This window comes from Protomyctophum bolini (genome assembly GCF_963924005.1).
Source record: "Protomyctophum bolini genome assembly, chromosome: 23".
In the NCBI taxonomy this organism is placed as follows: Eukaryota; Metazoa; Chordata; class Actinopteri; order Myctophiformes; family Myctophidae; genus Protomyctophum; species Protomyctophum bolini.
The window spans coordinates 7,914,544-7,931,069 of NC_137884.1; the positions used below are offsets into that span (position 1 = coordinate 7,914,544).

General features: G+C 46.6%; 1 protein-coding gene across 2 annotated transcripts in view; it reads right to left on the reverse strand.

Annotated features, from left to right (window-relative positions):
• Window positions 1-16,526, reverse strand: part of LOC308311172 (protein PHTF2) — a 46,070-nt gene that overhangs the window by 11,012 nt on the left and 18,532 nt on the right. Inside the window, exons 3-10 of one of the 2 annotated variants that reach the window (XM_080757754.1) lie at window positions 13,906-13,962; window positions 9,843-9,912; window positions 8,851-9,009; window positions 7,496-7,667; window positions 5,358-5,519; window positions 1,743-2,013; window positions 1,152-1,277; window positions 770-929 (exon numbers count right to left, since the gene is read on the reverse strand). In XM_080757754.1, coding sequence (XP_080613880.1) covers window positions 770-929; window positions 1,152-1,277; window positions 1,743-2,013; window positions 5,358-5,519; window positions 7,496-7,667; window positions 8,851-9,009; window positions 9,843-9,912; window positions 13,906-13,962 — 1,177 coding nt within the window. The remainder of the gene's footprint in view (window positions 1-769; window positions 930-1,151; window positions 1,278-1,742; window positions 2,014-5,357; window positions 5,520-7,495; window positions 7,668-8,850; window positions 9,010-9,842; window positions 9,913-13,905; window positions 13,963-16,526) is intronic. The other variant, XM_080757755.1, reaches the window with a different exon arrangement.

Below are 16,526 nucleotides of genomic sequence, written 5' to 3' on the forward strand. Positions count from 1 at the left end.
GCACCCTATTCTCCCTGTTGCAGAGTGTGTGGATCACATGGGACAAAGATCACACCCGTGTGAAGTGAGGGGCGCTCTTATCATCGTACATCGTCATGATGTAGCACGTCTTTTTGCTCGTCCACGATGGGAATTTAATGTTTGTGTAGGACAAGAAATAGCCGACTTGCTAGTCCACATATGACTAAAAAATCAGTGCTTTTCATATCAGGGCCCATTATTCATTCGATATCGGAGCCACGGAGACCACCATTTGATTTGAAGACATTTAGCCTCTCAGAAACAAAACCCCCAAAAATTATATTTTGTTGGATAAGAATAAGATTTCGTCCACAATTCAGGCCAACGTTTATCAAAATAACTCTTCTTCTACATTCTCTAATTGCGTAGAGCATTATGTTATAATTGAGAAAAATAAGCAGACCTACAAGCTCATAGCGTGGCACAGAGTGGTGTGCTACGAGCTTGTAGATCTGCTTTTTTTATTGTGAAAATGTGGTACAAATTTTGAATATATATTCTTTCAGAGCGAACGTTTTTAACGCAAATCTTTGCTTCTGAGGGGGTCCCTGGAACAACATAATTTCAGAGGTGGGTCGGCGGCCAATTGCATATCATTTTTAGTTTGAAATAGTTTGAGAACCACTGACATGGAAACATGGGTCTTTCAGGAAACCGTCATGATTTAGAAGACATCGCGTGGAATGGAGTTCAGGTCCAAACGGTTTAATGATACATTGTATTGTTTTAACGACGCGCGCCACCCCACCTGTCTCGGAGGTGCAGGACGAGCGACACTCGGCACAGTGCAGGAAGTCCTCCCACAGCAGGTCCTCCGTCTCAGACTCGTGACGCGTGCTCTCGTTAGAGTCCTGAGTCCTCAGGCTGGAGCAGCGGGAGCTGCAGCTGGTACCAGACTTAGGAACCTCCTAGAGAGAGAGAGAGAGAGAGAGAGACAGAGGGAGACAGAGAGAGAGACAGAGAGAGAGAGACAGAGGGAGACAGAGAGAGAGAGAGAAAACACATTCATCGTGGACCCATGGATCGTCTACAAAGTAACAGTTTTTGTATTGACCTGAAATGTACCCATTCTGCATACTGTGAAATATGAATGTGTGTGTGTGTGTGTGTGTGTGTGCGCGCGTGCCTACCTCCACAGCGTAGTGTTTCTTGTAGGTGTGTGCGTTTTTGCGGTTGCGCAGTGTGCAGTCTGCCCTGCGGAGGGCGCTGTAGGACGCCTCTGGATCCTCCTCGCTGGATGCTTCAGATGCAGGCTCCTGGCGCACGTGCACACACACACACACACACACACATAGAAAACTGGTTTAGCCAAAAACGAAGAGCAAACGATGTTTGTGTGTGCATGACATGTACCGGTAAGCTATCATTATGGTGAGTAAATAAAATAAATGGAAAATGGTGCATATAGCGCTCTTATCCAAAGAGCATTACATAGAGTGTGCATTACATTCACCCATTTACACACACATTCATACACCGATGGCAGAGGAAACGATGCAAGGCACTAAACAGGCCCGGAAATTAAAATCATTCCATGATCCATTCCAAAGCGCCAGCGCTCGCCCCAGCAGTCTGCCGTCACCCAGGCGTCTGCGTGCTCGCTTCTCGTCCCTCAGGCGTCTCACTGGTGTGTATGTGTAGGTTGCGTGAGCATGTATTATTCGCGTATGGTCATATACGTAGGTGTGTGCGTGTGTGTGGTTTGGGTGCATCTCTCTCACCTTGCTCCCAGGAGTCGGGATCATGCCGGTGCCGCGCGACGCGTGCGTGTGAGCGTGCGCGTGTGTGGTGTGCGGCGGGTGGGCCGCTGTGCCGTGGTGGGCGTTCCAGCAGGCGTCGTGATCGCCGGCTCTGATCAGCAGAGACTCGCAGAGCTTGTCGTGGAGCTGGAGCCCCTCCTCGCTGCTCCTATTGGTCACCCTGCCGTCCAATGACACGTAGCCGTTGTCCGTCTCCGTCGCCTTGTCGATGGACAGTTTGGACTTCTTGGATCTGGATGGGGGGAGGGGGGGGGGGGGTTTAGAGAGAGAGAGTACCAATAAGAAAGAAAAACAGACACAAACACAGATACAGAGCGGGGGGGAGAAGGTGACCAAAATGGTTAGGGTTAGACAGACATGCAAGTTAAAAGGAGTTTCGCCCCAACCCGTTTTCTTACCATAATATGATGATGATAATCCATTCATGACTTGGGAAATTAGCAAGATTTCCCACACAGGCCGGTCAAGCGCAAGATCTCTTCTTTGTGAAAATTATTATTTTTTTCTTTCCATCTGTTGTTGTGGTGACTCTATCGCTTCCCGTTTATGCTGCACGGCGTTTGACCGCTTTGAGAACGCCTACCTTTCTTCGCCACTAATCAGGGTTTCATACATACATTATCATCCGAATTCAGTAAAGAAAAACGGGTAGTGCGGAACTCTCCTTTAACAAAGCTAATCCTTTGTTAATTCGTGCATTCAACGAGACACGGCTCAGAGGAGCGAGCATGCGATCCTCTTCGCGTTTGAGTAAGGACGCGCTGCGATTGGCCGGTGCACTCGTGCAAGGACTGTGATTGGCCAGTAGCCACTTAGTTTGAGTGAGTGGCAGTGGGGGCTCTCGCCAAGAACATGATGTACTATTCTGTGCCTATCGTGGGCGGAGTCGGCTCTAGCGTCGATTTGGCTCGCTCCCCAGTGTCTCCCCTCCTCAGTGTCTCCCCTCCTCAGTGTCTCCCCTCCCCAGTGTCTCCCCTCCTCAGTGTCTCCCCTCCTCAGTGTCTCCCCTCCCCAGTGTCTCCCCTCCTCAGTGTCTCCCCTCCTCAGTGTCTCCCCTCCTCAGTGTCTCCCCTCCCCAGTGTCTCCCCTCCCCAGTGTCTCCCCTCCTCAGTGTCTCCCCTCCTCAGTGTCTCCCCTCCCCAGTGTCTCCCCTCCCCAGTGTCTCCCCTCCCCAGTGTCTCCCCTCCCCAGTGTCTCCCCTCCCCAGTGTCTCCCCTCCTCAGTGTCTCCCCTCCCCAGTGTCTCCCCTCCCCAGTGTCTCCCCTCCCCAGTGTCTCCCCTCCCCAGTGTCTCCCCTCCTCAGTGTCTCCCCTCCCCAGTGTCTCCCCTCCCCAGTGTCTCCCCTCCTCAGTGTCTCCCCTCCCCAGTGTCTCCCCTCCCCAGTGTCTCCCCTCCTCAGTGTCTCCCCTCCCCAGTGTCTCCCCTCCCCAGTGTCTCCCCTCCCCAGTGTCTCCCCTCCTCAGTGTCTCCCCTCCTCAGTGTCTCCCCTCCTCAGTGTCTCCCCTCCCCAGTGTCTCCCCTCCTCAGTGTCTCCCCTCCTCAGTGTCTCCCCTCCCCAGTGTCTCCCCTCCTCAGTGTCTCCCCTCCCCAGTGTCTCCCCTCCTCAGTGTCTCCCCTCCCCAGTGTCTCCCCTCCCCAGTGTGTCTCCCCTCCCCAGTGTCTCCCCTCCTCGGTGTTGACATTTACACGAAAGGGGGTCAGAGGCCGAATCTGGGAACTCCTTCTAGGGCCTGACCTAAGGTTTCTGAAAACCTTCAAAATCAGTTATATTGCTACATGTATAGCAATAGCTGATGAGACACATAGAGTGCGCCGGCATCAAAAGTAGAACAACGTATATAGGTTACACCAGGCATTAATGGGTTAAAGTATCAATAGAAATGTTCATTGAAAAGGAAATAATAATAAATCCTTTATATCAAAAGGTCCTGAATTTGACCTGCAAAATTACGGGTAACGTTTTCACCCTCTAATAGGACGTAATCTTACTCTGCAGTGGAAAAAGGGGAGGGACATATTCACCCTCCAATAGGACGTAAGCTTACTCTGCAGTGGAAAAAGGGGAGGGACATATTCACCCTCCAATAGGACGTAAGCTTACTGTGCAGTGGAAAAGGGAGGGATGTTCATATAGAGATGATGGTGCTTTCATGTGGACTCAGATATTCTGTACCGTGAACACACATTTCCGACCAGGAAGTGCCATATGAACATCTTAATCATAATCATGTTGGAGAAACTGGAATTCACGATGCAACACAAATTGGCCACGTTTAGTTTGGCCAATCACAAGAGACAGTCACGTTAGATTAGGCTTTGTTGAAACACGAAATGTGCTCGTTCAGTGGAAATGAGCAAATAGAAGTTGTTTTGGACGTGTCAAATAATGATCTTCTTCTGACTCACCTAGGAATCAGGAAACAGTACTGAATATGAGAGGCTGTACAATACATATGGCAGATAGCTAATCAATTAACGCCATCTTTCTTTGAATTGTCCAACCAATTCAAATGTGACCATCAACTAGTCGGCTGGCCAGGTTGTGACGTATTCCAGACTCGGAGAAAACCATCATCACCTGAAAGCACCATACCTCCATGGCTTGAAAGCAGACTCGCTTTTGAATCAGGGTTGAGCTCAGAATCACTTTCAATTCACTCTGATCGGAGTCTGATTCAGGAAGCAATGTTCCAGTATTCCGCTCGACAAAATGGTAACTCTTCACTCAAATACTCAGCGTCTATATATAGACAGTCTATATATAGCTGTTGAAGTGACGTCGATTCAACGACTAATCTAAGCCTAGACCGTTAAAAAACTTTCACTTTTAGACCAGTCATAACCTGTTTTTAGGCGGCCATTTAGATGTATACGACGCCTAATGGCGCCAAAAAATGCTCAGTGGGATTTTTTTTCTTCTTCTTTTTTAACCACACTTTAATAGCAGCCAATTTCAGACCGGACGTAGAATTTCAAAGTGGTTTGAGGCCAACCCTGTTTCATTGTCGACGCTCTTATTTCCACAGGCAGGAAAAGTGAAATACACACCCAGCTTTACAGAAAAGTGTAAAGGTAAGTGTGTTGTCCACAGGCGGGAGAAGGTCAAATACACACCCAGCTTTACAGAAACCTGTAAAGGTAAGTGTGTTGTCCACAGGCGGGAGAAGGTCAAATACACACCCAGCTTTACAGAAACCTGTAAAGGTAAGTGTGTTGTCCACAGGTGGGAGAAGGTCAAATACACACCCAGCTTTACAGAAACCTGTAAAGGTAAGTGTGTTGTCCACAGGCGGGAGAAGGTCAAATACACACCCAGCTTTACAGAAACCTGTAAAGGTAAGTGTGTTGTCCACAGGCGGGAGAAGGTCAAATACACACCCAGCTTTACAGAAACCTGTAAAGGTAAGTGTGTTGTCCACAGGTGGGAGAAGGTCAAATACACACCCAGCTTTACAGAAAAGTGTAAAGGTAAGTGTGTTGTCCACAGGCGGGAGAAGGTCAAATACACACCCAGCTTTACAGAAACCTGTAAAGGTAAGTGTGTTGTCCACAGGCGGGAGAAGGTCAAATACACACCCAGCTTTACAGAAACCATGCCAGAGATCTTGGAAGAGAGACACCACGCCGTATGAGGGGCCGGCCGAGTGCGAGTGCGGCGCCCCCTCCTGTGTGTTATCGGTAGTGCTAGAACCGTCGCCTTCCCTATGCACATCCATCTGAGATGCCTTCCTCAACTTCCTTCAACCACAACAAGAAAGAGAGGAGGAGGAAGGAGGAGGAGGTGGGGGAGAGGAGAAAAAAAAAGTGGAGAGAGAGACTTAAAGCTGCTATAAGCAATAATATGTCAACATTTTAATGACTTTTTTTATATATATTCTTTTGGTATTCAGACAGCCAGCACTGGGTAAAACATAAAATGTAGTCTCTGTGACACATCTAGGTGCCGCAATCTGCATTCAAAGATTTTCTAAGAAGCTTTGTCATTGGTCGATTTGCCCGTCTACTTCCTGATCCTGGTCATTTCGACCAATGACAAAGCTTCTAGGACAATCTTTGAATGCAGATTGTGGCCCCTAGATGCGTCACAGAGACTACATTTGTTTTGGGAGCGTTTTACTCATTGCTGGCTGTCTGAATACCAAAAAATAAGAATAAAAAAAAAACATTACAAATTTGAGAAATAATGCTTATAAGCAGCTTTAAGTCTAATTTATGCTTCATCGGAACACCGGTGTCGCTCGTCCAAAAAAACCCCAACTGATTGTCTAAGTGATTCTCAAAGCGGTAAACGGCACGCATGCGTGTCGCTGGGAAATCTGTTATTTTCAAAACTGTAGCGACACCGGCGGCATAGATTAGGCGTTTGAAGCAGCAGTGTAGGAAGAAGAGAGCCCATCGAGGCTTTCTTCCTTCTCCCCCCTTCACCGTTTACAGTTGAATGAATGGCCAGAAGAAACGGAGACAGAAACACACGGAAGTTCTGAAAACTCCTAGACAGTACTAGAAGAAGCTCTGTGTCTCTCTTTCTGCAACATTGCCATGTGTGTGTGTGTGTGTGTGTGTGTGTGTGTGTGTGTGTGTGTGTGTGTGCGTGCGTGCGTGCGTGCATGCGTGCGTGCAGCAGCGATGAATCGTCTTGACAGCTTTAGCATGTTTTTCTTTTAGCCCTCAGACCAAGCAGAAAACAGCTTTCACAATGGGACTCTTCAAACAGGGGTTTTTGAACAATCTTATATACTATAGAGACAGACATGATCACACACACACACACACACACACACACACACACACACACACACACACACACACACACACACAGTACACACACACACAGCACAGCACACGGACAAAGAACAAACAATGAATTCAGATAATCTACTGACATTTAGCCTAGGACCTAAAATTAATTCGACAAAATGTGATAGACGTAATGTTGTTCTACAAATTAACTACTGTAAACGTGAAATACAGACTTTCTTAGCAAAACACCATTTTCTTTTTGGTGAGTGTGTTAGAGGGAAGTCTGGAGCTCTCTGGCGGAGCTGTTGCCCCCGCGACCCGACTACGGATAAGCGGTTGAAGATGGATGGATGGATTTTGTTAATACAATATATTATCTACAGTGGTTGGAGGTGGTCCGCCCTTAGGGTTGTTCCAGGGGATAAACCCGCATGATTAGATCATGGCATCACAATTATTGTAGCCAGTTAAACGGATAAGACACTAGTGGCCCTATTTTCGTCACTTCCTTAACCCCTTATCGCTAAACCTCATTTTTTTTCTTTTTTTTTTTTACTGTTTTGAAAAAATATATAAGTTTTGAATAGTTCAAATAGCCGATCTACAAGCTCACAACGTGTGGATGTAGAACACATTTAAAATGTTTTTCAAAATAGAACTTTAGGGATAAGGAGTTAGGGCACTGGCCAAAATAGGGCCCCAAATGGGCCCAAGCTTTACTGCAGTGTTGGACATTGTTGCAATTTCTTCTCTCCACCAGGAGAGGGAGACAATGTACAGTCACTCACAGAAAGCAGATGTTTTGAGGCTGTGTGTACGTTCAGTTCACAGCCTTCTCTTCTAGGGCCGAACCTGGGGAGAGCAACGGACCGACCTCATGCTTCCTTCCATGCATGAGGAGTCCAAACCGCAAACCACACACACACACACACACGCACGCACACACACACTCCCGCAGTCCTCTCAGGGCTTACCTGCGTCGCTTGGCCCCTCCCCCGCTGGACGTGGGTGGTTTGGGGGTCCTGGTGGAGACGATCTGACAGTGGACCGTCCCCAGCAGCAACATGAGCCAGACGCCGCCCAGCACCTCGGTGGCCGGTATCCCATGCTGCACCGGGAGAGAGAAGTACAGCCCCGCGGCCAACGCTGTGGGGAGAGCGGTGTTCATCTTTAAGTTAAAAGAAACCGCCGGGACAACGCTCCACACACGTCCCAGACTCTTCTCCCTACAAAACTATGGACTTTAACCCATTCTGACCTGAGATCAGATTCATACGAGGCATTTAGCAGACGCTCTTAATCCAGAGCGACTTACATTGAGGAAGAATAAAAACATGGGCGATATACATCATATACATAAAGACTAGTTATCATGAAACATACGTAAGCTACGATCATAACAGTGGAATATATTCTATATAATGAAACGATGCGTATACACTATATAGTGCTATGTCTGCATAAAATGTAAAATAAAAGTTACGTAAGTTGAGCCTTTGCATTCGTCTGTAAGGTCATTGGGCTAGGGCGAGTGCTACAGCAAGTGACTATGGGCCAAGATGGTGTCTGAAGAGATGGGTTTTTCAGATATGCGGCGGAAGATTGGAAGTGAGTCTGCAGTTCCGATTGTAATTGGAAGTGCATTCCAAAGTTCTGGTGCCAGAAGGGAGAAAGGTTTCGGACGTGTGGAGCGTTGTCCCGGCGGAATGCACTTCCCATTGCAATCAGAACTGCAGACTCATTCCCAATCTTCCGCCATCGTCTGAAAACCCACCTCTTCAGACTCCACCTTAGCACTTGTCGTAGCACTTGCTCTAGCCTCGACGACCTTACAGGCGTATGCAATTGTTTCATTATATGGTATGTGGAAAACAGAGAGAGGGGGAGGGAGGGATGGATGGAGAGAGAGAGACACTGAGACAGACAGAGAGAGAGTGAGAGGTGGAAAGAGATAAGAGGGAGAGAGAGAGGGGGAGTGGAGAGAGAGAGAGATTGGGTTTTTTTCGGAGCTGGGAAAATGTCAACATGGGCTAAGGGCATCTGGTGTACCGTGCGTGCGTGCACATTTACAAAAGAAAACGGGCACATTCTGTGCTCTCACCAACTTTATATTTAAACATTCTCTCTCCGTCGGTCGCACACACACACACACACACACACACACACACACACACACACACACACACACACACACACACACACACACACACACACACACACACACACACACACACACACACACACACACACACACACACACACACACACACACACACACACACACACACACACACACACACACACACACACACACACACACACACAGTACCTTGCAGCAGATAGAGGATGAGCAGCAGCAGGAAGATGGTTCTGGAGGTGACCTGGATCCACCATCGGTAGAAGAAAGGGAACAGAACCACCCTGACGATGCCCTTCCGGGTCAGTGAGGTCCACGGGCTCTCTGGCTTCGCCTTGGCGAACGCCGAGCCTGTCCATTCATTCAATGAATAGTTTAGTACAGTACAATTTCATGTCAAGGACCCCCAAATTGACACTAATTAGCCCGCAATAAGACAAGATTTGTACGGCTCTAGCAGTGATTCTCAAACCCGTTTAATTTTCAAGGACTCCCAGTTTGACATGCATTAGTCTACGGACCCCCATTTAATGGCATTTCTATCTCATGGGGAGCCCCGATTTATATTGTAAAAGCAATGTTAATTTAACTCTGAGAGTGTACAAAATGGAACCAAATGTGTACACTCTCAGAGTTACAGACCCATAAGGGTCCATTTGGTTCCAAACTGGTTTATTAGACAGAATGCATGAACGGCAACAGAATACAGTCAAACACTCGGTCCAAAAGGAATAGCACCAAAAGGTCCTTTGCGGTCTTGTTTCTATTTAATCTTAATGCAATCAGATAAGACTTTTCCGTTTGCATGTAAGGGCTGTCAAGGCCAGAAAGTGGGGGGGTTTGCCACTCAGTAGGCGACGCGTTCCCACGTAACTTCCGGGTATGATGATGATGTCACGTCACGTCACGTGCATACCCTCCATTACATTATCGTCTAATCACAATTATTTCAGGTAATAGCAATCTTTTTTTATCATAATCGTGTCCATGTTCATACAACGCGTCACTTTGTGACATGTAAGCTTGTAGATCAGCCATTTCCGCCATTTCTTTTGGTATAAAATGTATGAAAAAAATGGCAGTAACACATTGAGCCTGGACGGACATGAGGACATACGTGGTGACACACACACACACACGCGTGCATGCATGCACTCACACACAAACACACACTCTTTGCCCACCTCTAACCAGGTCCACATCTATGAGGTCTGATTTGACGTGACCCGTCTTCTTTGGTTTATTTCTCAAACCCTGAAGAGAGAGAGAGAGAGAAAGAGTTAGACTAGCGGGGAGAGAGAGACAGGTAGACTGGCAGGGAGAGATAGAGAGACAGTTAGACTGGCAGGGAGAGAGAGAGAGAGAGAGAGAGAGAGAGAGAGAGAGAGACTGGCAGGGAGAGAGAGAGAGAGAAAGAGAGAGAGAGAGAGAGATAGACTGGCAGGGAGAGAGAGAGAGAGAGAGAGAGAGAGAGAGAGAGAGAGAGAGAGAGAGAGAGAGAGAGAGAGAGAGAGAAAGAAAGAGAGAGAGAGATAGACTGGCAGGGAGAGAGGGAGAAAGAGAGAGAGACTGGCAGGGAGAGAGAGAGAGAGAGAGAGAGAGAGAGAGAGAGAGAGAGAGAGAGAGAGAGAGAGAGAGAGAGAGAGAGAGAGAGAGAGAGAGAGAGAGAGAGAGAGAGAGAGAGAAAGAAAGAGAGAGAGAGAGAAAGAAAGAGAGAGATAGACTGGCAGGGAGAGAGAGAAAGGGATAGATGAAGAGATACTGTAGATACATGGTAACTGCACAGCATGGGGGCGGGGCTACTCGTGCGTGTTGTGCACGCACGCGCACGCACACGCATGACTAAAATGTAAAGTAAAACTAAATGGAATTTTATTCAAAAGACTGTGACTAAAAACTAAATCAAATGGTGCTGTCAAAATGAACACCGTGTTCATGGCATGTGAATTATCTGCGTTCATGAGCCTGGCAATAACACACCTGTAGCACCCTGGTTTCCTCTGTGCCAAGGGATACTTCCTCCTTTGTTATCTAGGTGGGATGTGTGTGTGTGTGTGTGTGTGTGTGTGTGTGTGTGTGTGTGTGTGTGTGTGATCGTACAGTACATGCCTGTCGTGTGTGATTAGGATTAAAGGAGAATTCCATACTAGAAGGCTTTCTAACCTTTATTTGTAGTTGTTACCGCCCCACCAAAGAGGTCCAGGTGTTATTTTGTGCAAAAGTGCATTATTGGCTATTTCCTCTAATATAAGCCCTCAATGGGGGTTGGGTTTTTGTGCTAATTCGCTTATTTTCATCGAAATAAGTAGTAAAGTGTGCCGGATACTATTTACATTAGGAAGAATATTAAATATTTATTTGAGCGATGGAAATAAGCGAATTAGACAACACCCCATTCAATTCAATGCAATTCAATGCAATTCTTTGAGGGCTTATGGTAGGAAACATTGCCAATAATGCGCTTTTGCTATCGATCGCGGTGAGACCGACACGGTCACCTTGAATGAACCTTGTACGTTTTGACAGGCTACAAAGTGTTTGTTCTTCTGACTCATAGTCTGTTGAAAGGCTTGTTGTGACTGAGTGAAGTCAAGTCAAGTCAAATAACTTAAAGGACATTAAGAGGGATGTTGAAGAGAGTAAGAGACTGGAGTGTGGCTATGCTATGCTAACAGCACAAGGGGAGCTGATTGGCCCGCACCAATATTGACACACTGGCCAATCGTGATTGAGCTTATCAGTGAATGGAGGCTGTTATCTGTTAATGACACACTGACCGACTCAACCAATACCGATTCACGCTCTGACCAAATGGCGGAACAGCAGTCTCAAAATGATTTGTACACGTGAAAACAGATCCGCACTATACTCGCACAGGTCATTCGTAACAAACAGTTTGTATGTGTAATTCAGATTTATGCGTTATACGTTTTGTCAGATTTGTAACTTAAAATAATATGAACGTTTGCGGTTACAAACTGCACTTTACAAGTACAACTCTGATTTACGCGCACGGACTGTTTCGCCTCCACGAGTAGGCTTCAATCCGGGGTTTTTTTAGGGACACAGATAATTATGAGTCTGTTCTGTGTGCGTTTGTGCGTGCGTGTGCATGTAGACATCTAGTTTGAGTCAGTCTTTCGAATAAAATTCTGTTAAGTTTGGGTCACATTTCATTTTGAGTCTTCTGAAATGTTTTACCTTTAGTTTAGTTTCGATAACACCGTCACTATGGCTGTACAGTATAGCCTATAATCTCTTATCTTTATAGCCTTCTTCATAGACAGGGGGGGTAAACAATTCCCTGAACGCCTTAATTACTCTGGCTTCTGGCTACTACCATTGATCTAGGAACTGACACTTGTCTTGCACTACCGCTGCATTCCTTGGCTCTTTGCCATGACACATTATAGTCTGACGTAACAATCCATTGTGCCTTAGACTAGTGTAGAGACACAGAACGCTTAACGCCGGTGTGGATATCAGAGGGGGGGAATAAAAAGAGTACGTTTGTTGGCAGCTGAGGGCAGTTAAGAGTGAGTGCCAAGGCCAACTACCCAATATAATACACTAACGCTACTCTCATGATGTCATTACAAAGAGGACAAACAAATGCTGGTAGTTGCCTGTCACCGTCAGCAGGTGGCGTCTGAATAGTGTGTCAATGTTTGACTGTTAGTTAGGCCAGTAAATCTAAGATTTGACCCAAAATAAATTGCACAAGTTCAATGTTTTATATCCAAATAACATATACAAAAATAGTATATATAGTATTATATATTGGCACACACCACAGTGTTCATCATGCTCTGATGAAGGCTCAATAGTTCATTTTTGGTGTGTGCCAATAAAGAAAGGGACATGTCAGTACTTTGTCCACCATTTGTGACCAAATTTGACTGAGAGACTGCCATTGGATTTTTTTTTCACGTCATATGAAACCCCAATAATAATGACCGCGCTGCACGTGCGGAAGAGGGATCTTCCACGTTATGGCTGCCCCGTTAAGACCATTATTGGTTCACCGTGACTGACTTGCCAATTTGGACGCCGTGTCGGTGGTGGCGCGCCACTGGCTGCTCCGTTTGGGTACGTAGGGGCTCACTCGGGCGCAAGCGCCTCTCTATGCGTCGCTTTCGGCATGCTTGGGCTTCTGAATGTGTTGTAAAAACCTTGAGCCAACCTAAACCCAACGCTCCAATGTGGAGGTAATCACATCACAGCCTTCCGCTGCAGTGCTGTTGGTGCGACAGCTAGCATTCCAACTAGCTATAGCACACCGTTTCTCAACATCCAGCACGGCCCGCAAGCCAATATAGTGTCCGTAGGAGACGAGTTTGTGACTGGTTGTGATTATATGCCTAAAAACCTAATCTTAACGTCACAAAAACTATGCCTAAAACCCAACCTAACCATAAGCTCACAAAAAACGATTCCTAAACCGTCAAAAAAGTAGTCTGCGGTTGTCGGAAAAATAGTTGGCGGCAGCGGGATTCAATACCAGGTGGTGTGGGTTGGGAGTCTAATGACTAGCGAGGCATGCTACCGAGCTGGCTCCCAGAATACGTTTTTCTGGCCGGATTACAATGTGAGAAAACCCCCGACCCGCAGGCGCCCCACTGCTTCCAACTAGAAGTAGGGTAAAACAAGCGCTCCCTAAAAACTCGGCTCCTACGGTATATTAGCGGCCCGCAACGGGCCCAAATGGAGAACATTCCAGTTAGCAGACCTGACATCTGCCGTGTGACGGTTGCTCACCACACCAACGTGAGCAAACCAGCAAATAATGACCTGGCGGGCATCCAACCAATCAAATCAATCAATCAATGAACATCTCTACGGCTACAGTGTGGGTGAGCAGAAATGCATTGTGGGGCATATACAGGAGGGGGGGGGGGGGATACGACCTCCCGCCATTACTCACCAATCTAATAAACTGTTGGAGAGATGGAGAACGAGAAGGAAAAGATAGATAGAATGGATGGTACGGACGGATGTCAGCCAGCCAGGGGTGGGGGGGTGGGGGGGAGGCAGAAAGGAAAGAGTTAAAAAAAAAGACAAAAGAAAATACAAATAAAACACAGGAAAAAAAATGACAAAACAACTGGCATGGAGAGAGAGAGAGAGAGAGAGAGAGAGAGAGAGAGAGAGAGATAGAGACATAAATGAAGCATGAATGACAAAGCGACAGTGGAATGAGAGGAGCAGGTGTTTATAATAAAACACAGTAGAAATTAAACGACTTACTTTTATTTCTCGTTGTTCAACTGACTTCTCCCATATCTGCTGGTCATATGCGCCAATCTGAAAACACACACGCACACACACACACACACACACACACACACACACACACACACACACACACACACACACACACACACACACACACACACACACACACACACACACACACACACACACACACACACACACACACACACACACACACACACACACGTGGATTAAAACAGCAGGTAGAACACTAGATTGATTCCCACTCTGGTGACAGGAATATGCAATGTGGCCCTCTGGAGTGATTTGGGAAATACAGTACTGTCTGTGGACCTCTAACCCATTTTGACCTGAGATCAGATTCTAAAAATGTCTTCTACATCCTGACAGTTTTCTGAAAGAGCTATGTTTCTATGTCAGTCGTTCTTGTGTGGGCCAGTGGCGCACTGTGAGCTTGTAGATCTGCTATTTTTCAATAGCTAAAGCATAACATAATGCTAACACCAACCTCACGGGTCCATTTGGTTTCATGTTACACTCTCAAGAGTTAAAGATCTACAAGGGTCCATTTGGTTACCAACTCTCCATCATTTAGCTGGGGGCCACCTGGAACCCCCTCAAGGACCACTGGTGGTCCGCGGACCACTGAATTGAGTGACCACTGTGCTATCTGAAATGGCGAGTACAGCATTCCTGCTTTCAGTGTAAAATCTGGACAATTAATTTGGCTCCATTTTCATGCAGTTTAAATTAACATTATTTCACAGCAGTGTGACAATGTAATGAAAACCAAACCCTTACATGTCATGTTTTGAATGTCAATATATGCACGCGCACACACACACACACACACACACACACACACACACACACACACACACACACACACACACACACACACACACACACACACACACACAAAGTAGAATTCAGTAGATAGAGGTCAGATAACCTGACCTCAATGAGAGAGGCAAATTTGTGAGTGCAGTGTTGTCTGTCTGTCTGTATGGTCTACAGTAGGTCAGCCCAGTAGCTGCTCTCTCAATGGAAACTCTACATGTTTAATGAGCCTTCATTAAATATAAATAGAGAGAGAGAGAGAGAGCGTGCGTGCGTGTGCGAGAGAGAGAGATGGAGAGAGAGAGAGAGAGAGGACAGAAAGTTAGTCAGGCAAATGATGTTTGTGAGTGCAGTGTGTGTGTGTGTGTGTGGCCAAGAGTTAACAGTCCAAAGGGTGTAGGCTGGTGTTGCTGTAGCAACTGAAGCTAGGCTAGTTTTACTAAGGAGCTGTCACACACACACACACACACACACACACACACACACTACTGCTACTGTCTGTTTATGAGAGAGAGAGAGAGAGAGAGAGAGAGAGATGCGCGCACATCCACACACACACACACACACACACACACACACACACACACACACGCAAGTGATTTATGGAGTCTCATTTCTCACTAAAAGCACTTGATGGATTACTGTCATTATGGTAAGCATACTTTCACTAGCCCCCCAAAAAGTTGTTATTATTATCATTATATGTTTTTTAATTAATTGTCAACGGTTTCATTTAAGCGGATAATATACAATTGAATTGTTAACATCTTCTTGGAGCTGTTATGGCACCCATGATAAGCCTCTAGATAAGATGTTAACGTCTTCTGGAGATGTTGCACCCGTGATAAGTCTCTGGATAAGACTGTTGCACCCGTGATAAGCCTCTGGATAAGACTGTTGCACCCGTGATAAGCCTCTGGATAAGACTGTTGCACCCGTGATAAGCCTCTGGATAAGACTGTTGCACCCGTGATAAGCCTCTGGATAAGCGGTTGAAGATGGATGGATGGACCTCCCCATGCAAGGGCCTTGACAGGTTTGCAGGGCGATACACTGCCCTGCACCGGACGAGGGCAAACGGCTGTGACTGGGTTTTAGAATGTAGCCTGATCATCGCATGCATCACGGTGTCACGCGTTGTGTGCTTTTGCAAATCGGCTATTCTCGACTCGCGACACAACGGTACCACAGAGTATACATTATGCATGACAGTGACCTACACACCGCCTTCCCCACATGTAAACACATTTTGGGGTCATTGACCTGGGCGTTACGCTCAAGACAGGCCTAAGCCAGTTCAGTTCAACAAAGTGTTGCTTTTTTTCTCTCCCCCCGGCTAAAAATGCAAGACGCTCTTCCTCATCTGGGAATGTTTGAGGACAGAGTGATTTTATTTTAATTACCTGAGACAGTTAGAACAGTGATGAGCGCAGCGATCTACTAGTTGGATACTTCTCAACAGATTTTTATCACACAATTTTCTAAAGCATTTTTTCACCCACTGCCAATTGCATAAACAGTAATCCTGGACGCTGTCTCTACTGTAGCCTTTGCAATGCATATCGCCCCAGGCAGCTTAAGTCTGGCCCCTCTCAATGCATATCGCCCCAGGCAGATTAAGTCTGGCCCCTCTCAATTGTGGGAGGACTTCACGGCCGAAGTGGTGACGAGCCAACAGATTCGTCTGAAACCAGGCTATAACCAACCAGGGCTCAGTATGCAAATATGGGGCGGGACTTTGCAGGAAACGCTAATGTTACTGCTGCAGAATTAGTTACATTTTCACTAGAAAC